Here is a 26,745-nt window from a genome sequence, read left to right on the forward strand (position 1 = left end):
TTAACTTCCAGTGCCTTTCCCTACTCCTAAAGGTGGCCCTGGAAAAAGCTGTGAAAGATTAAGTAAAGAAGAGAAAGATAATACAACTTAAAATGTTGAAAGAACTCTTCTCTGCATGTCTCCTTACAAATGCGATGACCGTTTGGGGACTTCTGGCGAAACTGTTTGATCTGTGCAACTGGCCTCAAACTTGAAACAGACAGTTCTCCCTTAATCTGAATTCTGTCAATGCATGTAACGCAACGCCTAAGAAACTATTCATGGAGCAGTTACTTTATGCCAGGCACTGAGAATGTCCTGAGGATGCAATGATGAACCAAAGAGACAGGGCACCTGCAGCTGGGGAGTTTGGAATCTCAAGCGATTCTCCAAGAGTATCCCTTGGTCCCTCATGCAGAAGCACAGGAAAGCCCCGGCATCACCAACTTCCTCTCACTTCATGTTCACCAGTGACTTTACCCTAATATAGTTATGAGAACATGATTTATAATTTAAAGCTGTGCCAAGCAAATATCTGTCCTCCACTGAGATGTAAATGAAATGTCTGCAAAGTCCCAGGCTTGTAAAACCTCCTTTGGTAACAGGAGGCCTGTTGTAAGTAGTTATGTAGAAAGCCTATCATTTTTACCTTGAGTGCTTAGGCTGGGAGTTAATTCAGATTCCTCTCAAACCAAGAAGGCAAAAGCTGAGAGGTTCACAGTAAGCTCACAGTCATCCCTACTCAGAGGCCTCTGCTACGCAAACAGCAGTGCTAAAGCAACAAAGGGAGGTTACAAATTCTGCTGAGGGAAAATAAACCAAGTCTACTTAGAAAAATTTACAACATCCATTGATGACTTTTCTTTCCCCACAAAACATCAAGTAAAAGTTGGAAGCCAGTAGTCACAATTTTAAAAATCAACAATTTCTATCAGAATGAAATGATGTTTCCCTTGTCAAGATTTATCTTGTTATACTGTAGATGTACAGATACACATGGGGTATATCTGAGAAAAGCAGGGCTCTATAGAGCTGAAGATGACAGTCCAGACAAGGAGAGAGCAGTGCAGGCCCTGAGAAGGTTGTGTAAAACATGTGCACCTGAGGAGAAGCCTGTCAAATCCCTTCAGGAAGGCACACACATGGAAGCACCAGATTTGTGGTTTACAAAATTCAACATAAATCACAATGGGTCAGAATTATTTCTATTTCTAGTTTAAGACACAAGCTAAAAGACCCATTTGTTTTCGTGAGATTTGCAATTGAAAACATAACAACTGCACTGAAGACCCACAGGCCAACCCCTATTCTGTCATGTAAACCATGAGGGCTCCTCAGTGGACATAATATGGCACCTTCAGGACCGTAAGCAAGCCACTACCACAACTCTAGGAAAACAACAGAGCCTCAGTCAATTCCAATGCCAACTCCTCTTGCTGAAACAAACGTCTTGGCATCACCATTTGTATGACAGTCCCGTTGAGCACTGACCTCCTGAAGTCTCAATAACCACCCAAGAAAACCCAAATGATGGCATGGGACTTCTTCAGAGAAGCCTGGCTCATGCACAAGGAGTTTAAAGTTATGAGCTTGACTCCTTCCATTCTTTGAACACCTGTGGCTTGCATTCAACTATGATACTTTCTATCAGGCATCTGTATTATTTGGTCTTGGGATCTTTCTGATTCCAGAGTGACAGCTCCTTAAGGTCAAGCTCAGCAAGTCAACCAGCTTCATATTCCACCCAGCTGCATCCTGAGTGGTGCCTCACACTCATGGTTGTTCAAGGCTTGTTGTGAGAGAACTAAGCTGGACTAGACGACTAGACTGCAGTTGACGTGCATGAGGTGCGGCATGGGAAATAAGACTGCATTTGATGAACACGCAGGATGATGGCCTGCAAAGGGCTCAAGGCCATTATGTTTACAATTTTATTTACAGGAGGAAGCTCAAATATTGGAATTCGTACCATTTTAAAGTATGAGATTCAGATTTCTTTTCTAATGAGGCTCTCCATATTAGTTACATGCGCTCAATTCTTGCCTGTGGGGGCCTGATAAGGTTCTGGAAGGTCACTGCCAAGTATTATCTAATATCAAAACCAATTTTAATGACTGTACACTATTACTGCAGGCACACGGATTTTCAATGCTAACATTTTACCATTTGGAGCAGCCTTGCAAAGCTAATTAGAAAGAATTTGAAATAATTTAAGAATATGAACAGGAAATGAGATGTTCATAAGCATATATCATCGAAAGAAAAGCTAAATGTGAACTAAGAGTAGCTCCATTTTAGTGTGAGGAATCGCTTTGAATGAGAACACAAAATGTGTTGCATTGTAAGAGACAGTAAGAATGAACCCAAGAGTAGACAAGAACAATATAATGCACAAGAATAATCACTTCGTCTGAAAAGGTGGTGACACTCATTTCCCAAATTGCCATTACCTTTAAAAAAAATACATTAAGTAACTAGGTTCATTTATTCACTATCCTACTCTGCAAGGTGTTGAGAAAACAATAGTGAATAAAATATTGTCCCTGATTGTAAAATCATAAAATGTCATTTTTAAAACAGTAGTAAGCTTTAAAACAAATTAGTTCATCTAATAGTGTAATGGAAATTTCCTCTTTGAAATTGAACGAAATCCAAGTTTATATAATTTATTTTGAAGAAACATCAACCTTAAATTTGAGTTTTTTAAGATTAGGAGTAGTTACTAAGGCAAATAAATTGTAATAAGGAAGGAAGTTGTAACTAAAGTTGAAGCAATGATTGTGGAAAAGAAGAATATGACTATACACATTTATCTGAAACCATAACATTATGTATATATATACAATCAGATAGCTTGCCTCTTTTAGATAGTAAGATCAACATGTTTTCTTCCCTGTAAGAAAAAATAATTTAAAACATGATGTAACATTTTTTGAATTATTAATGGAGTTCTACTGTGTAAATTTTAACCCAAGAAAGTTGGTGCAGCTCTAATTATGCAACTGTGATAGCAAGCTAAAATAACTGAATGGCCAGGCGCGGCGGCTCACGCCTGTAATCCCAGCACTTTGGGAGGCTGAGGCAGGTGGATCACAAGGTCAGGAGTTCAAGACCAGCCTGACCAATACAGTGAAACCGTGTCTCTACTAAAAATACAAAAGTTAGTCAGGCGTGGTGGCGGGTGCCTGTAGTGCCAGCTACTCAGGAGGCTGAGGCAGGAGAATGGCTTGAACCCGTGAGGCGGAGCTTGCAGTGAGCTGAGATGATGCAGTAAGCCGAGATCATGCCACTGCATTCCAGCCTGGGCAGCAGAGTGAGACTCTGTCTCAAAAAAATAATAATAATAAAATAAAAGAAAAGAAAAATAAACTGAATGACTGTGCACCCCCCATGCCTGGTACTGAAGCCCTTTCAGGAATGATGACTACTCACTCTCCAGATCTGTCCCTTGCCGCATCCCTGTACACATCCTCTAGCCCACAACTGATTGTGCTTCCAGTGTTAGGTGTGAATCCCATGTCCTTGGGTCCACAACCTGCACACACAGCCTTTCAGGGAAGCTCCTCCTCTTAACTTGGCCGAATCCTGCCCGCACCGGTTGGTGCCCTTGACCCTCCAGCAAGGTCACTTCTCCCTCCTCATGTTCCACTCAGTGCTCTCTCATAATTGTTCTGATGGCATTTGTGACTTCTTTACCATTTGGCTATTTGAATTATGTTTTTTCCTCCTAAGCTAGAAAGTAGGTTCCTAGAGAAAGTTTACTGTATCCATCTACATGGGTCCTCTTGCACCAATTCTTTACACACAGTAGGTAGTCAACATGTGTTCATTGACTAAACACATAGATGAAAGATCTGAAAATTCTGTAAAGTATAGTACCACAGACATGAATCAGTCATTTAAGTCACTGAGAATTTTCTTTTCTTCCACACACAAAATTATTTCAAAATGAAGAGTATCATGTGAGATCACACCAAGCGTTAGAGAAATTAATGATCAAAGATGATGCATGTAATAGGCAGAGTTTCTTTCTTCTTCAGTTTCAGATGTCAAGGCCTTATTACTGAAAGCTATTAGCAATTGCAAGAAGATAAGAGAAATAAACCAATTAAATGAGCTTCATAATGAAAACTGCCCAGCGAATGTCAGAGACTCCTCTGAGTGTCTGGATTCCATCTGTTTGCCTCTGCCACTTTGTCTCTCTATCTTTCGAGTTTGAGAGTCTTACCCTTCCAGAGCTTCTGACTTTATGTGCAGAGCCCGAATAATTTTATAAGACAGATTTCACATTCCTTTCAGCCACTGTCATTTCTCCCACACGACGACATTAGAGGGCATTCAAGGGCTGCTTTCTAATAATCTCAGCTAGGGCAATTTCATGGGATGAGGATAGATCGAAACAGATGTGGGCAACACTTTACGTCATGATAGAAACAAGATGCCAAATAATAGTGTGTGGGATGTTACTTTCTCACGCAGCATGGCTTATAAAATACTGCAGGAATGTGACATGGAATGGGAAGAGTGTTCTTTGCAACTCTTTCTTCCACAGTAGAACCTCATGAGATTCTGCAAGTCAAATAGATCTTGGAAAAAAAAAATATGTCATGGAGGGAAATGAAGGGACAAGTGTTCAGGAATGACAGTCACTATGGCACATCATCAGACCACAGAGAAAACCAGCTACTTATTTACTTACACTGACATATGTTGAAGACTTCTAAATGTAACCTTGTATTCCTCTTCAGAAATATTAACAAACTAACACAAGAACAGAAAAGCAAACACCGCATGTTCTCACTCATAAGTGGGAGTTGAACAGTGAGAGCACGTGGACATGGGGAGGGGAACATCACACACTGGGGCCTGTCGGTGGGGGTCGGGGGCTAGGAGAGGGATAGCATTAGGAGAAATACTTAATGTAGACAGGTTGATGGGTGCAGCAAACCACCATGGCATGTGTATACCTATGTAACAAACCTGCGCATTCTGCACATGTACCCCAGAACTTAAAGTATAATAAAAAAAGAAATATTAACAAAACATATAAATATACAGTAGCAGCTGTTGTGCCTTTCTCGCATTCACATAGAAGAGTTCTGAACTAGGCTCCAGTTCTTAAAAACTTTGAGGATTACTAAAGGGAGAGTGCTTGGGAAGAAAGAAACAATGGAATCTATAAAAAATAGTCAATGTTTTCAAATAATTTTTCACACTCCAACATCTGTTGTTTCTTCTTTAATTACAAGTTGCCTCGAAAATTATTATGTGTACAAGTTGTTTTAACAACCACAATGACACATGCTCAATACCATTGGAGGCACTCAGATGAAATAATTTCAAAATGGAAACGGCAAATCTTAAGCAAAACACAAATTAAAACATATTGTTGATATAATTAAGCATTTCTGTCACTTCTACCAAAGGAAGCATGGCTTTCCATGAGGCAAACCAAACAAGTATAATGCAATCAAAACATATTTTGAAAGCCTCTGGCTGCATTTGTATAAACATGTGAACTGTTCCTATAGCACGCCCCATTCTTGTTCATTGAACATTGGTATTAAGATTATACTGTATATTGCGAATAATGCTACAGTGAACGTGGGAATGCAGATGCTTTACAAGGTAGTGATTTAATTTCCTTTGGGTATATGCCCAGAAGAGGGTTTGTAGGGTCCTATGGTAATTCTATTTTTAATTTTCTGAGGAACCTCCACACTGTTTTCCATACTGGCCATACCAGCCTACATCCCCACCAAGAGAGGACAGTCTACATTCTCTACACCCTCACCAGCACTTGTTATCTCTTGTATTTTTATAGTACCTGTCCTAACAGGTGTAAGGTGACATCTCATAGTGGTTTTGATTTGTATTTTCCTGATGAACAGTGATGTTGAGCACCTTTTCATGTACCTTTTGGCTATTTTTATGTCTTTGGAGAAGTTTCTTTTCAAGTCCCTTGACATTTCTTAATTGGGTTATGTATATTTATGGTATCAAGTTGTATGAGTTTTTTATATACCTTGGACATTAATCCCTTATCTGATATATACTTTGCGAATATTTTTCCCAACATGTAGGTTGCCATTTCATTCAGGAACAACTTAAGTGTCTATCAGTAGATGAATGGATAAAGAAGCTGTGGTACACACACACACACACACACACACACACACACACACACACACAGTGGAACATTATACAGCCTTAAAAACGAGATCCTATGATTTGTCACAACATGGATGGATGTGGCACACATTATGCTAAATAAAATAAACCAAACAAAGCCAGAGAAATAATGCATTATCTCACTTAGATGTGAAATATAAAAAACAAAAGGTCTCATATATGGAGAGACAGAATAAAACAGTGGTTACTAGTTTGGCAGGAGAGTGCAGGAGGAATGAGGAGATATAGGTCAAATAACACAAAGTGGCAAATACGTAGAATGAACACCTTGACAGATCTAATGTATAACATTAGGACTATAGTTAATGGTGGTGTGTTGTATTCAGAAACTTGCTAAATGAGTAGACTGTATGAGTAGCTGTTTTTTCATCACAGAGAGAAAAATGGGTAACTATGAGAGAAGGTGGATATATTAATTTGTTCCACTATAGTAATCATATGACTATATGTATCTTTTAACATCATGCTGTATATCTTAAATATACACAATAAAATTTACTTTAAAAAGAGAGGGGAAAAAGTATACTGTGAACAGTAGCATCAACACATCAAAACAATGTAAATAATAAACTGGTACCCAGAGGATTCTGATTTAAGCCTCACAAGTAGTAATACTACCCCAGGTTTAAGTAGAGACCACACTTCCCTTATTTACCCTGCTATCCCTGAGTCCATCACAGGCTGGAAACTTACTCTTTATTAAATAAATGGTGGAATAAAATGGGTAAAAAACCAAGATGCTCAGATTCTAGGTACAGAGTGTGAGCTCAGGTAAACCTCACTGAATACTATGATGTATGCAGGGCTTTTGAACCTGAACAAACCAAATGAAGACCACGCTATAAGCTGCACAGTCAATTAAGGAGATGACAATATCTTTTCAGCAGATGTATGTCTCTGCAGCTTTTTGTCGAATTTTCTACTCACTTCATTTTAGAAAGGTGTTGGAAATGAGTCTGCAGAGGCAATATGCTGGCCTCTACAACATGGAACCTACAATGGGCGATGGCTGAGGTGATCTCCACCTTTTCTGTATGTTGGATGAGCAGAGCTAATATCAATTAGACCCACAGGTTTCAGATTGGGATCCTGGGGTGGGGAGAGTGTTACTCTCACTCAGTCATGGCCCAAGTGCCACATGGCACGAAAATATGTCCTGGAACCACGGCCCAGCCTGTACAGCAAGGTGATGGGCTGAAATCGAATTTTGAAAGGGAGAATGAGCTATACAAAGATGCAAATGAATACAAGAGCCCAGCCTTGATGCTACAAGTTGCACATCACAAAAAGGAGTACTTAGCTGCTGGTAAGAGGGACAACATTAGTACATCACCTAAGTTGGCTGGATGGCCAAATCTCTTTTTAAAATACATGGGCTGAGTGTGCTGGCTCATGCCTATAATCCCAGTACTTTGGGAGGCTGAAGCAGATGGATCACTTGAGGTCGGGAGTTCAAGACCAGCCCAGCCAACATGGTGAAACCCCATCTCTACTAAAAACATAAAAATTAGCTGAGTGTTGCTCAGCTACTCAGGAGGCTGAGGCAGAAGAATCACTTGAACACGGGAGGCAGAGGTTGCAGTGAACTGAGATCATGCCACTGTACTCCAGCCCGGGCAACAGAGTGAGACTCTGTCTCAATAAATAAATAAATAAATAAATAAATAAATAAATAAGAAAAATATGAACAAGCAACACTACTCCAGGAGACCATTGTCTTCTAATTTCAATAGCAAGTGCTTGGTAGAATCAGAAGTAGACAAGGTGAGCTATAGAAATTGACCAAAAACATCTGTCCAATTTGAAGGGAACATTTAGTTGACTGAAAGGCCCAATGAGTGTTCTTTATGGATGATCAATTGATTAGCCCCAATCTGTCAGCAGGACCACAATCAAAGACTGAAGACGCATTTGGAAAAGGATATTGTCTGATTGTTCTTAAATAAGCTTCTATTAAGACTTTAAATTTAGAGAGTTACTCTTAATTACTCATTTTTAACAGTTAAAAATCTGACATTTAAAAAACCAGAGACATGGATTCCATATGACTGAGCATTTGTTATGCCTTCAAAAAAATCTGTTCATTCTGCATGTACTATCTACTCATGTAGGCCGATAAAACATTTTTTAAATTGTGGCCATTTAGTAGAAATTGTTACAATTGAAATATCCTTATTGTGTCTCCATATATAAGTTCTGGTTATTTTAATATCAAGTATTGAATAATCTTTATCATGGAATTTATTGGAAAGTTATAAAGGAAAAATTGTGTGTGTGTGTGTATGTAATTTAAGTCACTTTTACAGTAGAAAATCTCTTCATGAAAACTTCTTTCAATTAACTTTGCAATCACTGTATTTGAATTATTGTAGGCATAAAATTTTTTAAAACCATAGAAATGTACAACAGAGTCTTCCAACATTATAAATAAAACATTTTGGTGAAATATTCCAGATCTCCATACCAACTGCAATTTCCAGAGATTGCTGATGATTATTTATATGTCCTAGAGGCAGACTCTTGATGGATTAATTCCTATAATCCATCATTTTTCTTTTCTCTCCATCTGTGCCATACATCATTCTTAAACTTGATTGAGAAACTTTCAGTGCTAAATTTTAGAAAACTTATACTTTTGTGGCCATCTGTTGTACCACTCAATTTTGTGTACTGATATTAACTTTTTCAAAAAGCTTAAGCCTCCTCTAACAACATGTGGCATTTTCACTCTGACAGTCTTTCATATTTGCAAGGTCTTCGCTGAGACAGTTTATAAAAAAAAAGAAAACAAACTTTGCATTCCCATGTTTGTGAAGATATAACATCCAATTTCAGCAAGGAGGATCAATTATTCCCTTTGCGGAAGAATATTGGGAAATACAAGTGAATGCATTTTACAACCACAATGCAATGGAAGAGTTCTGACTGCAACCTTCTTCATAAAGGTCAAGGTCATCTCTTTAGCTTTTGTGGAAATGGGTTACATGAAAATCCTAGATCATCGCCCCCAGATACAGCAATTGTTAAGGAGGGTCACGTCTTTCTCCATGGCTACTGAACGATATTTGAAGGGTAGCTTCCATAAAGGGGAGGGGAAAGACAAAGCCATTATAATGATTTTGACTCAAACTAGCTGAAGCCACCAGAGATTTGATTTCACACATCAGCCTGTGCCCAACAAGGGTAGATTTTGGGGAGATGAGCCCCTTGGTGTCCTTAACTCTGTCTCCCTGCTTTGCTCCTGTCCTCCTCCTCCCTGACCTAGCTACTCTCAAGGCTGCCAGCTAGTGGGCAGCAGCTCCAGCTTCACCCCCACATTCTGTGTGCAGAGAAAGAAAGGACCTTCCCTTCCTGTATCTCTCTTATGGAGACGAGAGAACCTTTCCAGAAACATGACTTTTCTTGCATGTGTCCCAGGCAAGAACTGGTCCACACAACAGAGAAACCCTGTGCTAAATAAATATGCCTGGCAGAAAGTAGAGTGCCATCTGGCCTAATACTCAGCATCCATGGCTATGTGATGACTGGGAAGTTCTCACTAGTCCATGGGATCTGTAAGGCAGGAGAGCCCCAGATTCTGTTTAACCCCAATTATTGGATTGTAGCCTCAGAAATCCTTTTCTCATTGGTCCGTTCTAGTGTGGTCAGGATTTGTTGTCACAAAGCCAGGTGTAGTATGTGCTTTCGGGGCCGCACAGCCCCTCAGCCTTCTGTGGTCCCAGCTGTGAGCAATGTGGTGGTCAGTTCTCTGCCAGACACATCCACCTGGGGCACACGCCTTCTTTCCTGTGGCTTTCCACGTTGGGAGTCTTCTCTGAAGCCCCAGGAGACTGCTGGGTTAGTGAAGGTGCAGCCTGGGTGCATCCTCATCCAATGGTAGCTGTGAAGGTGGCACATTCCTGAGAGGCATCTGCAGGCTTCTCAGAAAATCAGTTCTGCTGCCCACAGCAGTGACCTTGGTGACAAACCCTAATAGGAGCTTTTCCCTCTTTCCTGCCTTACCCTCTCATCCTCCGCACCTGCTGCTGTCGACTTATATATAAAACCACCTACCCTAAGCCCTTGTCTTGTCTCAAAATCTACTTTAAACAGGGGTCAAGCTATGATGCCAGACTTGTCCCTCTCACCTCCTATTCCCATGATGAAGAATGTAGTCCAAAATAAAGGTCGGGATCCTATATGTCTCTGAGGCTTTGAAGAACACACTGAGTTTGTATGCACTCAGTTCAGGGCCAGGGTGGCAGCCAGGGTGCACTGCCCTTTTTCAGAAGTGCTACTCACATCTTCGTAATGTTTAACACTCCCTTTGGAATTCTGCAGTGCACAACCTGCACAACTGTATGCAGTGCCTTTGGGGGAGAAAGTGAAAAAAAAAAAAAAAAAAAAAAGGAGAAAGATGGGCATCACTCCTCAGATGCATCTGGATATCTGGGGCTTCCCCAAGGTTCCTTGCATTCTTCTGGACCCTCAGTTGCATGCACATTCTGAAGCCACCAGGGGTTGTCTCAATACGTGATTAACTGTTTGCTAACTGTTAATAGTTAGAACCATTCACTTTATCAAATCTCATATGGGTCATATTTAGCTGGATACAATAAACCTCTATAAGCTCATTAGTGTTTAAGTTAATGTTATGAAAACTACAGTCCTTAACCTTTTCAATTACTTATCAAATATTAGATGAGGCCACACAGTGTAATGGGGCAACAAGCAGGCCACCATTACAAATGTCTGGCTTTGAGGCTGGCCACACTTCCTACAGGCTGGGCTATGTCGCTTCTTTGCTTCAATTTCTACATCTGTAAGTTGGTTATGCTAATAACAATACACGTCATTGGATTGTTGGGAGGAATTCCTCACCAATTCCCTAAGGAGTACTTTAAATGATACCTGGCATGTAAAATTATAATGACAGATGATGATGGTGATGAAGAATATTATTTTTATCTATACAAATTCTGCACATTTTCAGTGGAGTTAGAGTCAACTATTTTATGTATTTCTTAAACTTCATTTTAGAAAATTTCCTTTCTAGGATTATAAAATGGTATTTTCATGACCAATGGATAAACTGAGTTGTATCTAATCCAGGTCCACTGGCTTCTTAACATAAGAACAGCTTGCAGCCACATCAATAAGTAGGCCATATAAATAGCCAACTATCTGTATAGGGTCTGCACCAGTATCCTATTCAATAGTAGTCTGTATGAATACCTTACTATTCACATAGGGTTGGTATCAGTGAGGTTTCAGGGGTATTGTTAAGGGCAGCAAATGAATTTTGGAAATGGTTCTAGGCCCAAAGTCAAATAACAATCCTTTAACAAACACATATAATTTAATGTGAGCTGTAATGTTCAAGTATCCACAGCTTAGTATATGGTGGGATGACATTGCCCAAACATAACCAAATAAACAAACAGAAGTGAAAAAGGAGAACACTTGTCATGTATCTCTTCATAACAACCCACCTGCCATCTAAGGCAGGACTATGAATCTCTAGGAAGCCACTGTTCAAAAATGAGGAAACACCAAATATGAATACAAAGGAAACTAATGATTACAAACAAACAAGCAGCCAATTTTAAAACAGCTTGTTCAATTGTACAAATGTCAGTCATCTTTCTCAGGCTACCTTTCCCGTATATTCTTTGACAAAAGGAAGTGCTAGCTGTCTCACTTGAATAAAAGTACATACCACTGTAAGGAGGTTGTTACGCTCTTGAAAATGTTTTAGTACTAAAAATTAAATGGGGAAGTAGAGATAATTTTTACAGTCTAGGAAGACAGGAAATGAGTATTTCTAAAACCCACAGGAAAACATTGTCCATGGAGCATTAAGATGCTGCTCACCTGATACCAGTCAAATAGGAAACTTACAGATAAAATTGTCCCAGAAATCAAAATTCTATCAGAGTCTAGTAAGATATACTACAAAGATGCTCAGAAAATGTTTTACAAAATATATCCTGAAAATATAGTTTTTTATACCATTAAATTATTTATACTTATGAAAACACTAGCATTGTCAGAAGTTAAAATTAAAACATTTCTTGAAATGAAACTACAAAAATCATCTACAGTTTGCTTTAAATATCACCAATTAAGAACAATATAATAATTAAAATGTATACAAAAATATTTACAACAAGCGTGTGGTTTGTAGAAAAATCCTGAACATGGATTCAGAGCCCTAATTCTGAATAAAAGCAGTAATATTAGGCAGATGAGGCTACATGCAGCTCATACTTTTTAAAAAGTGCGTAACATGTGAGCCTCAAATAGTTTTTGTCATATTAGTGAGGTTGTTTAACGTTGGGCTTACACACACATTACTGGCCAGAGGCAAATACAGCTGAGACTGCTGAGAAATAAGACTGGAGCTAAAACAAATACAAAATATGCCTGTTTGGGGCTTTTGAATGGTCTTGTTTCATGGGTATGAGATATCAGATCTTTCCCATTAATTTCACTGTTCTTGTTCCTGTACTTCCTGAGGGAGATACAGCATGCTGGATTGTCTCAGGACCTCTGAGTGGAAAGACCTGGACCCAGGGTCTTGCTGTCTCCAGCTGCAGGGTTTTTGGGTACCTAACTGGTTTTCTATAGGTCTTGACTTTCTCCTTTGGAAAATCATGAAAACACGTGACGACCTTCCCCAAAGCATTTTGCAGACCCTAACGTGCTACACAAAAATGTGGTATTTTGTAATGTCTGTCATTATTTTCATATGTCACAACCTCTTTAAACTTCCAATGGTCAGGTTTCATTTGCTCTGAAGATTATCCATTGTGCCATTATTTGACACAAACAAATGTTAGTGTGTTATATCAACTCTGATTGACCCTCATAGAATCCCTTTTGACAGCATGTATTGATTATAATGTCTTTCTTCTTGACCTTTCCAGGCTTTCTGTGGTCTGGTTCCTTTGTATCTAGGAAATAAATATCTACCCTATGCTTCCTGTTGCTCTCTTCAATCATAGCTTTTGGTCAATTGTTTCATATTTTACATGATATTTCAGTAAGAAATACAGTGCTGGCAATACTAAGTCTGTTGTTCTTTGTAAATTATTTTTGCTGTATCTGACGCTGTCTTTAGCTCTGATACAGCAAAAAAGTAATTTAAATCTGCTAAACCTTTGAGGAAATTTTGACTTGCATTAATTTAAGAACTAATTCTATGTATACAACATAATATTTTATATCTTTCTTCCTTTCAGGTGTTGTAATTTTCAGCCAAAATGTAGAGTTAAGATTTGTGTTATGAGTTTATCTTCGATTAATTCCTATGTTCAGGATGATCTCCTAATAGTACTCTTATGGCTGGCTAAAATGATCACAATATGATAAAAATCAAGAATGTAAACCAAGAGAAGAGCTATAGAAAGACAAAAAGCTCCTCTTTCTTTTAAGCTACACTTCAACCTAAATAGGAGTAAAGTAAGGCTTATCATTTATTACTTAACATTGGGCAAATAAATTATGCAAATGGAGTTGTGCCAGAGGACCAGTTCTCAAATGCTGGTCCAGTCCCCCACTGGCAACTTGCTACTGGGCAAGTTCATTAATCTTTCTCAGGCTGATTTTTTCCATCTCCAAGCAGAGGTAATAATGAAAACTGCCTTGCAGGGATACAGAGAGAATAAACATAATAAATTTTAATTACTCTTAGTATAGTGCATGGCATGTAGTAGGCACTCAACAAAAGTTATTTTATGATGTAATACAGGATTTCGGGCTATCATTAAATATTAACTCCAGCATGTGTAGTTATAACTTAATTTCAATATTTAATTTGACATCACCTAGTAAGTCGGGATGTGCAAAGCTTCATCCAACAAGAATTGTTACAGTTACTATTGTCAAAACAGGGTAAAAAGGAAACACACATATGATGGGGATAATCATTCCTTTTTTTTTTTTTTTGAGACGGAGTCTTGCTCTGTCGCCCAGGCTGGAGTGCAGTGGCCAGATCTCAGCTCACTGCAAGCTCCGCCTCCTGGGTTCACGCCATTCTCCTGCCTCAGCCTCCCGAGTAGCTGGGATTACAGGCGCCCGCCTCGTCGCCCGGCTAGGTGATAATAATTTCTATTTTATAAATGTCTGTGTTAGACTTGGCACTGGGCTAGGATATATAGAAATATTAGGTACTATATGTAATCTTCTAAACAGCTTTGTCATTCAAGCGCCCATGCTTCATATTTCATTTGAAAACAACCGTGTGGAGAAGTAGAACAGCAGGTCAAATCTCACAGTGACTCAGAGGCAGAGCCCCTCTGACCCACCATCCTGTTCCTTCCACCCGCTCTGTGAAGCCACAGGCATGAGGGGCTGCGACACAGACCTGGAGAGCAGCAGCAAGGACCAGAGGACCCCAGACGCTGCTGTGGGTTTAGCCTACTTGGAAGTGGGGAGTAATCATCTGTTTTTTAAGTGTCTCATTCTGAGCTCATCGGAGCTATCAGCCACCAGTGAGGGATATTTGCTAGAAGTGGTCCCTCAATCAGCTGGAGCATGTGCTCCAGGGTCCAGAGAAGGAATGCCAAGGTCACAGAATCATCAATTTCAGGGTCTGGCCCTGCATTTTGCAGAGCAAGACAGAAGCCCAGAGGGTAGTGAGTGTATCTCAAGTTCACAGAGTTAAGTGACAACACAAGATCCAGGTCCTCCCTCTGTGTCTGTCAATCAGCTCCCCAAACTAACCCAAGGCTCCGGAGTTTCCCAAGCTTTCGACATTGAGCAATTTACAAGTAGGGATTCGTGGAGAGAACTAATAGCTCTTGGCAAGGGTCCTTCACTGCCTCTTTATTGAGACTCAGATAAGGGCTTGGTGACTTAGTCTAAGACAAGGACATAGAAATTTCACAAGTGAAGCTGGGAAAATCCTTTCATGAAATTTCAGCTTTAAAGTGTTGGCAGAAGCAAAGATTCTTGAGTCTTTTCTAACCCGATGCATACTTGAACTTGAAATAATCAATTCTTTCTTTTTCTATAAGCTGTCATAATAATCAGGAAATTCAGGCTGTTATACTTTCCACAAACATGTTCTGTATTGTGTAAATGACATTTCACTAGCTGACTCCCATTTTTAATAAGATGGAGTTCAGAGAGAAGCAGCTGAAGCCCATGGAAAACAATTAAAGAAATGAGACTAGGAAGGAGCACTCCAACGTGAGACCTGCCAGACCTTACAGATGGCGCCCTCCTTGATACAGGAGCTCTGGGTAAGAAAAACCGTCACCGCCTTCTCCAAGGATGACGCTGAGACTCAGAAATGTCACCTCTTCTTATCCAGTCACACACTGGCAAGCAGATGGTCACTTCATGACTCAAACATGAATACTTTTTTTATACTTAGAGCTACTATCTTGATATTAGAACTCAATAAAAGCCAAACCCTTTGTGGCCAAAGATATATGAACTGCAGCTAGAATATGAAGACCAAAAATGTTGCTTAAGTAGGTAACTACCATTTTTAAATCAACTTCTTAGGAATTCAACTGATAGTATAGATCTTGCAAACAATCCAAAGAAACTGAGCCCTTCCTTTCTACTGCTTGCATTCCTCAGTTGGTGTGAGCGGCATTCCTGCCTTAGGACAGACAGAAACCGAAAAGCATGGGAGAACCATGTCAGAAGAAAAATAAATAGACTTCTACCACTGAGAAGTAGATTGCTCCTCACTGCCGCAATAACACCTTCCTAGAAGTAGACTACCCAAAGGCTAAGTTTGGTGGTAAAACAAAAGAAAACAAACCCTTAAATTTGCTAAAAGTGACAAGAGTCTCTTTGGAGACATATGTATTTTTCTGGATTTGAAAGCAGCGGTTACACTTGTTTCATAAACTGTAATTCTGTAATAAAGCAATAAATACATGGATATTTTAGAAAGACCTTCAATGTTTACATTTATAATCAGATGTATGTCACACATACACACCTATTACAGTAACTACATAAAAATGCTACATTCTTGCTTAATATAATTTTTTTCGTTCATTAAGCTATATTTGAAGATAACTATAAAAGTCAATTAATGAGAAAATTAATGACATGGACTGTTTTCGGAATTTTTCACACTGCAATATATTTAGAAACTAAGGTGTGAGACCAACCCAGATCATCCATTCCTATGGTTTCCCAGCAAATGAGACAAACCTTGACATGGCAATGCAGACCTTGGTGGGCACACATCATGCCACCAGGAACAAAACATGACATTCTTCAGCAAAACAGAAAGTTACCCCATTTGAATGGTTTTCCTAGAACATGTGAGTGTTCATAAATTTACCATTTTAAAATTATTTTAAATAAATAGTTTTAAATGTCAGCATCTGAAATATCAATAAATATATATCTTAATGAAGATTTTTCATGGTCTACAGTTAGTTCAGGCTGATCTGGAAAGAACTGTCTTTATAATAAGTACTAGATTATATAAGAGCTATGACAACATATTTTCCAGTGTGAAGGGGAAGAAATCTAATTGTAATTTCCAATAACAGAAATCTCCTCGGGTCTGGTGTAATATCTGACAAAGCACCTCATAACCCTCTTCCTGTCTCTGAATTTCCCAAGGATATCTCGGCTATGTGGTTTTTGCATGTCACAAAAGCAGGCTTTACAGCAGCACATAAACATTGCTCAGCCTCACAAACCAAAGGATAAAGAGGCTGCAAAGGCCAACTGGAAAGATCAGTGAGGAAGGAATTTAGCTAGACCTTCTCGTGCAGAGCTTCTCCATCAAAACTTTTGCCACTGTCTGTGTCCACTCTGTGGAGCCAGCACCAGGGGCAGGCGAGTGAGCGGAAATGCTGTTATTCTTACAGAAGAAGCAGGAAGAGCAAAAGGAAGCCTTTTGGAAAGAGCCTGCCCAAGTGGAATTTTATTTGACAGTTTAAAGTGTTAAAAGAAATATAAACTGCAAAGGCAGGATTTTTTGTTCTCTCTGCATTGGCACCAACTTGCTCTAACAACGGCTCCATATAGTTTCTCAGTCCTCAGGGTGTGTCTGGTTCATCCCACAATGTGCTATACCTTGGTGTAGGCCTGGCATGGAATAATATTCCATGTCCCAAACCAAATAGAGTGGCCATATATAAGCAGGCTGAAGGCCTGTCACTCAGAAATCAGGACAGAAAAACTCCTGGGACAGTTTATCCCATGTGTGAATATTTAATTCACGAAGCCTCCAAGCTACTCTGAATTTCCAGTATTTTCACCAGATATTCTAATTAAATTGAAAAACTTGCATGATTTTGCAATCCAGTGCTTGACCATGTTGTGTTTACAGAGCACTTAATGTTTGCAGAACATCTAGTGTCTGCCAAGAACCTAATGTTTGCAGAAGATCCAGTGTGTGAGAGGACCTAATACCTTCAAAGCATCTATTGTATGGGGAGCATCCGGCATCTGGACATGTCATATTTACAGAGCATTTAGTATCTGGAGAGCATAAAGTGTGTGCAGAGCTTCTGGCATGTACAAAGCACCTGGTGTGTGAGACCACTTAGTGTTTGCCATGTACCAAGTATGTGCAGAGCCCCTAGTGTGTGCAGATCATTTATTGTTTGCAGAACCTCTAGTGTGTGCAGAGCATTTTGGGTGTACTGAGTCTGAATTCCTGGTTCTGGATTGTGAGCTGGGTATGAGAAGGAGGCTACTCACCACATTGCAGCCTGCACAGTCAGGCCCATTCTCACAGGTCCTGCGGCGAGCTTGAATGCCACCCCCGCACTGGGCTGTGCACCGTTCCCAAGGACCCCAGCCTGTCCAGAACATGTGTGGGGGACATAGCAAATGTTCATTGCAGTACCTGTAATGAGGAAACCAAAAGGAAAAGGAAACTAATTAGTGCCACTTGAAACCACTGACGTTTCCATCTCCATCCCTGCAGCAGATGTTGAACCCATGGGCATGCTCTGCGTGGAGGAGCTTTTTGTATTTTGAGCAGTTGCACCATACAGAAGGCAGATGTGGTGCTGGCCATGCTGTGTGTGCACAGACAATGGGATGCGCGGCAGACAGTGAAGAAAATGCTAAACTCACAATGCAGGATGGATCTTCCTGTGCAGCCAATTGAAGGAAAAACAAACAAAACCCTTCAAACAGACACCCAAAAATAAGAGTATACAGAAAATATCTAGGTAGGGCATTTATCTTCTGAATATAAACATTGAAAGATAAAGCAGATTACAAATACAAAGTCAGCATAACTTTACTTGGAATCCCTTTCTCATTCTTGAGTCAAATCAGCCCATAGTTATATTAGGATAAGCTAAAGAAAAGTTAAAGCATGGGATTAGCATGAAGGCCCATGCTATATATTGCTTAGCCTATTCTATTTTTAAATTTATTTGTAGGCTCTCAGAATAATGCCAAACAATTTAAAAGACCACTCATTATTCAAAAAGAATTGAATTATTATACAGTTTCACAAACACTAGTTCAATTTTTCAGTGTTTGAATACACTTCTATACTTCTACATATTTTGCCAAATGTCAGCCAAATATCCAAAGCCTCCTTTATCCTTATCATGAGTCATATTTCTCTTCAATTTTTAACACTGCAAGTGAAATGAAGTGAAGTGAGGAAAACCAACAAACAAAAAACGAAAAGGAAACAGCCTGGCATTCTACAGATTACAGATCATAGAATGGAAGAGGTTACTCTGAACAGCAGCAAATGCAGTGAGACACACTCGGCAATTAATAGTCCATCTACGAAGCCCAAATTCCCAAGTTTACCCTCTAGAGAATACTAGAATGCACAACTTTTTCTCAAGTCCTCCTCTCTTGCCAGGCCATCTGCCTTAAGAAACAAGAGGCAAAGGTTCCCATCTGCTGGCATAAGTCAGATACCTTTATTGTCATCAATATTAATAAGACTTAATCCTGCAGGGCCTATGCAAGAGGAATTGCAGGGGGCTTCCTGATCACAGGCGTTCACAGTTGAAGAGAAACACAGGGGCATGAACACGGCTCAGGATGTGCAAAACTATCTTAATACACAGTGGCATTACTGTAATTATTTATGCAGAAGTAAATGCTTTTACGGAACTGAAAATAAGGGCAAATGGTAGCCAGCCACCAGGAAAATAAATTTGGAGAATGTAGTTTCCTGACAGTAAATGCTGGTAAGATGGAACTGTTTTCCTATCAAACCAGAAAAATTTCATGGGGAATGTGAGGGCTTCAGGAACAGGGACAGTGTGAAAAGCAGAAAGCAAGATCAAGCTGAGGGGTGCCGACAGGATGGGGCACACTGAACCCCTGCCAGCGTTTTGAAAAATAATGGAAGGTAGAAATGGAATTCTATGCATGAAAGGTCATTGAGAACAACAAAACAGAGAGAGGCAACAGGGAGTGGGATGATCTGTCTTTACCAAATACAGTGGAAAACTGGAACTTTATGAGAAATCAGGAAAGTTCCACAGAGCCCCAGAGACAAAATAACTCCATGAGAGTTAGATGCTGGACTCATCTCCAGGAGTTGGTGTTTCATCTTGACTATGCTCTGGAGTCCCTGAGATTCAAGGAGCTCCTCATATTTCAGTATGGGGTCTGCATCTCCCCAGACAGGGCAGTTTAGCAGCAGGAAGAGCCCATAGAACAAACAGCAACTAGAGGACACTGGATTGCAACAATTCAAATGAGAGATACTCCAACCTAGAAAAAAAACAACTACAATGGTGTTGGAAAGAAGGGGAAGAAGTGGTGGAGATGGAGCTTGGTATAGTTAAAGAACAATATGGCAACTGTGTGACTGTATAGAAAACGAAACAAAACAGTGGAGTCCAAAGTCAGCCTCTTAACTGAAAGTGGAAGGCAGAAGACACTCTTACTTCCAGGGAGAGATAGTTGATATGCAGTGGGTGAAAGAACCTCCAGAGAGTCAAGAATCAATTGGGCAAGCAGTTTTAGTTTGTCTAAACTTACATATTTGAGCATAGCCAATGGAACTGAACAGTTATCACTCTTCCTTATCTTTTCCACATTTAAGATAACACAGAAATGTAAGGTTTTCCTCTTTAGATGGTAACTATAGTCTCCCAGGGTCCAATTCTCAGAGCTCAGGGCCACTGGACATGCCTACACGTAGTAGAGGAAGGGAAAGGACCTTCCAATTAAGAGATCATGGCCTCCAGATAGGAGAGACAAGACAAATGTGAGAATACAACAGAGGAAAATCATTTGATCTTAGGAAGTACATGCAAATGTGTCGAGTTCCAATAAGTAAATATTAGTATGTGTGTTGGTTCATGGAGTATTCCAGGAGAAAATTGACATTTGTTTAGAGAACATATTTTGAGGAAGTCAAGAAAACTCAGAATATCAGAACTCTCAGCATTTAGTTAAAATATCTATGTGTAGATCACTGTGGGTAGAAGGAGAGGTAGGCCATCTCCATTTCTAAGCTGATTCACCAGCATTTAAAAGGCATGGACTTCTTAGAAAACTTGATCCTAATTTCAGCTTTCAACAACCCCCCTCCTAAAAAACAACAACAAAAAAATAGGTATGGAAGGCAGAGGGAAACCTTACTAAAAATGTTTATAAGGCCCTTAACTTTTAATAAAAAGCACAGCAACTGAGCTACCGTTTCCCCAAAGCAAAATAAACCATAGTGCACAAATCCTTTCTCTTATTTGCTGACAGCAGGCCACTCCTGAAAATCCTCAGCATGTTATTATTGTAAAAATCTACTGCAGGGTAACCTGTGCATGGAATTTTCAGCCAACGTTAATAAATTGTCTACTGAGCTGCATTTTAAGGTTGTCAATAACCTGCCTTGTTTTTTTCTCTTTCTGCTATAGTAGTCCATGAAACAAGCCACACCAGGATCTGCTGGGGCGTCACCCTCTGAAATTGCAGCCTCCCCAGTGAGAGAGGTCAGAGGGAAATAGAAATTGTTAGGCTAGCTCTGTCTCTTTGTGTCTGGGTTTTCACTTAGGAATTCACCCTGGAAGAGACTGCTCAGAGGCAGAGTCCTTGGAAGCCTGTAAGTATGGATCCTCCACAATTGTGAGAAAGCATTTCCTCTGACCCTCTCTCTTTCCCCACCCCAACTTACTCATGCTCCTGAGAGAAGCCCCTCCTATGAAGCTATACAAAAAAACAATTAGGTTGGAAGTCAGTTACCCTGGCATCTCTGCTGGTTAAGCGTTTTTAAAATTAATTGTGGATAAAATATCTACACAATGGGCCAGCAGTTGGTCTCCTTTCTCTAGTCCCCAACACGCTGCTGACTTTTAGCAAATAATGAGCTACAATGTTTTTCAAATGGCTCTTGAGTGTCTCTACTATGTTAAAGCATTGCAAGTCACAGATGCATCTCATGATGCATTAACAATTAAGATTTTAATTTAGCCCATGACTGCTTATTCTCATTTGTATTTAAAAGTCAATTAATGACCCAGCACTGTTTCTCTATAAATTATCCACTTTTTTTTTATCACAAATCTAGTCTCTTATGAAAATAATGACCTTTTATAATTCCATATGGACTAGATTCTCAGCACTATATCATGCATAAATTGTTCTTTCTGTTACAAATTATAAATTGCATAAATTATGTTCCATTCTGGTTAGATCCATGCTAGTTGCTCACTGCAATCTCTGTTAACCTGAACCAATCAGGGCCTCTTCTGAACTATGTTCTCCTTGCTTCATTCTAAATGATCAGCCCTCTACTGGGCCATACTGCTATAATTAAATTTTTATGTCAACAGAGAAACTGCATGTACCTTAAGTCTACCATACTATTTAATTCAAGCCATTTAGGAAGAAAAATAACTTGTGAAGAACATCAGTTTGCCTCACCACAGGATTCAGCAAACATACCAATGAAGACAAATAATCACATAATAAAAACCACTGAGCCCTGGGACTCTTAACTTTGAGAACGCATTGGACAGGCTCTATCATGGTCCCCATGATCCCCAGCTCCTAGAATTCACACCTTGTGTAATCTCCTCCTATTGACTGTGAGTGGGACCTGTCACTGGCTTCTAACCAACAGAATATGTGAAAGATTTTGGAATGTCACTTCTGTCATTATGTTGCATAGATTGTAATGCCCTTACTGCAAGAAAACTTTCTCCCTTATTGGCTTTGAGGAAGCAAGCAAAAAGGTGAGAAGGACCCAGTTGTCAAGGATTTGAGGGCAGCATCCAGCTAACAGCCATCAAGAAACTGAGGCCCTCAGTCTGACATCTCACAAGGAACTGAAGGATGCCAACAACAACATGATCTTGGGGGCTGGTCTTTCTCTAGCTGAGCCCCGATGACATCACAGTCAGGGCCTCTATGTTGATGGCAGCCTTGTGAGAACCTGAAGTTGTGCCCAGGCTACGAAACTCACAGACACCATGAGCAAATAAACACCTGGTGCTTCAAATGCCTAAGTCTGTGGTAATGTTATTATACAACTATTAAAACAGACCATGGTACGTGGGAGTGTGGTGCTACTGTAAGAGGTTAAAATGTGAAACTGGCTTTGAGACCAGGGAATGGCAGGAAGCAGAATAATTTTGAGGAGCACATTAAAGAAAATCTAAATCACCTTGAATCATCCATTAGTAGAAATCTGGACTTAAAAGACACGGCCAGTAAGGGTTTAGAGGAAAATGGGATAAAGAACTAAAACTGGACATCAAAAAAGACAATCTTTCCACCACACACACAACAAAGAAAAATATGTGTCATGATGCATGTGCCAATTGGTTCAATTTAGCCATCCACAATGTATTCATATTTTAAACAACATTTTGTACATGATAAATATTTACAAATTTTGTCAAAATAAATTAGTTATTGATAAAGACAAAACACAATTAGAAAACAGGCAAAAAATTTGAATAGACATTTCTATAAATAAGATACACTAATGTCCACTAAGCACACAAGAAGATGCTCAACACTATTAGTCACTAAGGAAATTCAAATCAAAACCACAATGAGATACCAGTTCATACCTACTAGAATGGCTAAAATTAAAGAAAAAAAGTAACAAGAATGCGAAGAAATTGGAACTCTCATACATTGCTGGTGGGAATGAACATTGGTGAAGTCCCCTTAGAAAGCAGCATGGTGTTTCCTCAAAAAGATAAACATAGAATTAACATACACTGCAGCAATTTCACTCCTAAACAGTATTCACAAAAGAATTGAAACAGGGACTTAAAAAGATACTCATATGCCAATATTCAGTACAGCATTGACAATACTCAAAAGACGAAAATAAACCAAGTGTCCACTGATGAAAAAAAAAATGGATAAACAAAATGCGGTATAGCCATATAACTGAATCTTATTTAACCTTACAAAATAAATAAAGTTCTGACATATGCTACAACATGAAGGAACCTTGAACATTATGCTGAGTGAAACAAGCCAGACACAAAATGGCAAATACTTTAGGATTCCACTTATGTGACCTATCTATAACAGGCAAATTAGTAGAGACAGAGCATAAATTAGAGGTTACCAGGCGTTGGCAGGAGGGTGGAATAAGGAATTGTTATTATTGCTTAACAATTACAGAGTTTATGTTTGGGGTGATAAAAAGTTTTGGAAATAGTAGTTACGGTTATACAATAATGTGAATGTAAATAATGTTACTGAATTACACACTTATAAATGATTAAGTGGCAAATTTATGTTTTTCCTGTGTGTGTGTGTGTGTGTGTGTGTGTATAAAACCACAATAAAAACTTAAAAAGTAAACAGGAATATATTATCAGGAACTGGAAAAAGGGAGAATCACATTACACAATGGGTAAAAGCTGCCAAAATTGTTACCTATGGTAGCACGAAAGGCAAAACACCTAAGTTGAATTACTTAACTAAGGAAATTTCCAAGCAAAGTGTTGAAGGTACTGCTTAGTCTCTTCATGCTGTTTACAGTAAAATGTAGGTGAAGAAAGAAAGACTGAGGAATGGATTATTAAATTAAAAGAATAGGGACTGGATGATTTTGGAAATCATTCACTTCTAATGGAAAATGATGCAAAAAATACAAAATAGCTCTCACAGTCCTTTCAAGTACTGTTAGGGAAGGTTGGAATAGTAAAAGCTGAGGTAGTGACTATCAAACCTTTTATTGCAACCTCAGAAAGATGAAAGAATTGGAGAGTATTTAGTTACACAAAGAGTCCTTTCTAGAGCAAGTGTGTGCCTCACAGATCCTCTCAACTGCATCAGATCACCTCTAGTGAGCTGAACGGTGTTGTCTCTCAGCCATCTCAGCAGCACCCCAAGGTAGAGAAGGGCTAATTCAAAAAGGTCTGTGAACGTAGCTTTTGTTTAGTGGAGTAAACCTTGTGGAAATCCATTGAAGACGCACAATGTTTTTCAGAAACTTACTTCCACAAAGATACCAGCAGCTTGGATGGAAAGGGACAGAGAAAATACCCATGAAAGGCTGCTGGAAACCCTACACATTCTACTGACAGGAAGGAAGCTGACAAAACTACCTAGCTACAAGCACATGCTCTCTTCATGAAAAAGCCTGATTCAGGAAGTATAACTAACAGCCCAGAAGGCAGAGCCAAGAACCATAAAATATTATGCCCATTCCTTGAACTTAATGCCCAACACTTGCTCAGCTAGATTTCATAATTTATATGGAACAGTGATTCCTTTATAATTTCCACCACCCCACCCACCTACTGCCTTTTTGAACAGAAATGACTAAAGCTGTTATCCTTTGCCTGACTCTCCAAGTGTGTTAGTGGCACATAACTTCTCCCTTTGGCTTTAGAGATTAACAGACTGGGCCGGGCGCGGTGGCTCAAGCCTGTAATCCCAGCACTTTGGGAGGCCGAGACGGGCGGATCACGAGGTCAGGAGATCGAGACCATCCTGGCTAACACAGTGAAACCCTGTCTCTACTAAAATACAAAAAACTAGCCGGGCGAGGTGGCGGCGCCTGTAGTCCCAGCTACTCGGGAGGCTGAGGCAGGAGAATGGCGTGAGCCCGGGAGGCGGAGCTTGCAGTGAGCTGAGATCTGGCCACTGTACTCCAGCCTGGGTGACAGAGCGAGACTCCGTCTCAAAAAAAAAAAAAAAAAGAGATTAACAGACTGATGGGAACTACACCCAGACAGCCTCTTCCACATGTGAGCCTGATGTAAATAGTAAGGTTCTGGACTTTGGGGAGATGGCTTAATGGGATAAGACTGAGGGGCCTTGAAAGTGGGTGAAATGCATTCGGCATGTGAGAGGTAGGGATGTGAATGACTGGGGAACAGAGAATCAGCTCTGGAAGATAGACTTTATGGTGACCCTAGTGAGCTCTGCCTCCTGATATTCATACCCTGTGTCATCATCTCCTCTAGGTTGTGGAGGCCTGTGTCTTATTTCCAACCAACAGAATATGGCAAAGGGGTGAGATGTCACTTCTGTGATTCTGTTACATAAGTTTGTAATGCCTGTCTTGCAAGGAGATTGTCTTTCTTGCTGAATTTTAAAAGGCAAGTGACAACACCAGGAAGGATCACTTGGCAAGAAACTGAGAGTGATCTCTGGATAACAACTATGTAAGGAATTGAGGTCTGCAGTTTGACAGCCCACAAAGAACTGAATACAAACAACAACCACATGATCTTGGAAGTGAATCTTTCCCCAGTGGAGCCTCAGATGAGACCACAGCTCTGGCCCATGTTTTGATTGAAGCCTGCTGAGGACCCAAGCATAGGATCTAGTTAGCCATATAGGAATTCCTGACCCATTGGGACTATGAGATTTCAAAAAGAAATGTGTGTTGTTTTGAGCCACAAAGTTTATGGAACTACTATTACACAGCAGGAGGAAACTAGCACAGATAATAACATTTGCATCTTGATAATATTTACAGAGGTCCATTTTTTCCTTTTGTTAGTAGCCTCTCTGGGAGTTGGTGCTTCTACTCAGCTCTTGATACTCCCGAAAATCTTTTCAAGGAAATGTCAGAAGAGAAAACAAAGTGTCTATACGTTCTAAAGTACATGTAAAATTAAGCTAGCATTATTTTCAGAAAAAAATAATGTAAATACTTCTGAGATTTTGTTGCAACAAAGCTCCCATTGAATAATTCCACATATTGGAGATGTCCCAGATGAAAATCACTAACTATAAACTTACCATTCACTTAGGGAATCTTTTGGAAAGATCAATTCATTATCTTGTGGCTACCCAGGATTTCTTGAGGGTTGATGGTGTTTAAATAAATATGATATAAATTTATTATTTCTTATGCCTAGTTCTTAGTCTTTTGTATGCTCTCATGGAGATCATAGTCTCCTTCAATCTTGAGTTTAGTCCTCAAATATCCCCATTGTTGGATCAGAATGTTTTATATTTCTTAGGTGAAGAGACCTTTCATATAACATGGCAGAGACACGTAAGAACCTATTGCTTATGAAGACCACGGAGGAAACTTTAGGTACTTGGATTTTCTGGTTTTCATTAAGCTCCCAGTAGCCCCTAGAAAGACTATTCAATAGAAAAGCTTACATTTTATAAAATTTTACATAGTCCCTGTTCTTAGTATCCATCTCTTATTTAAATTCACGGTTTCCCCATTGAGCA

At 39.6% G+C, this 26,745-nt stretch overlaps 1 protein-coding gene across 1 annotated transcript in view; it reads right to left on the reverse strand.

Moving 5' to 3' along the window:
- SEMA5A (semaphorin 5A) overlaps window positions 1–26,745 on the reverse strand; it is a gene marked incomplete at its 3' end in the record, with an annotated part of 517,268 nt that overhangs the window by 49,279 nt on the left and 441,244 nt on the right. The window contains exon 16 of the mRNA XM_017863400.1: window positions 17,842–17,989. Within this exon, the coding sequence (XP_017718889.1) occupies window positions 17,842–17,989 (148 nt within the window). The remainder of the gene's footprint in view (window positions 1–17,841; window positions 17,990–26,745) is intronic.

This window comes from Rhinopithecus bieti, unplaced genomic scaffold (genome assembly GCF_001698545.2).
Source record: "Rhinopithecus bieti isolate Rb0 unplaced genomic scaffold, ASM169854v2 scaffold_70290, whole genome shotgun sequence".
In the NCBI taxonomy this organism is placed as follows: domain Eukaryota; kingdom Metazoa; phylum Chordata; class Mammalia; order Primates; family Cercopithecidae; genus Rhinopithecus; species Rhinopithecus bieti.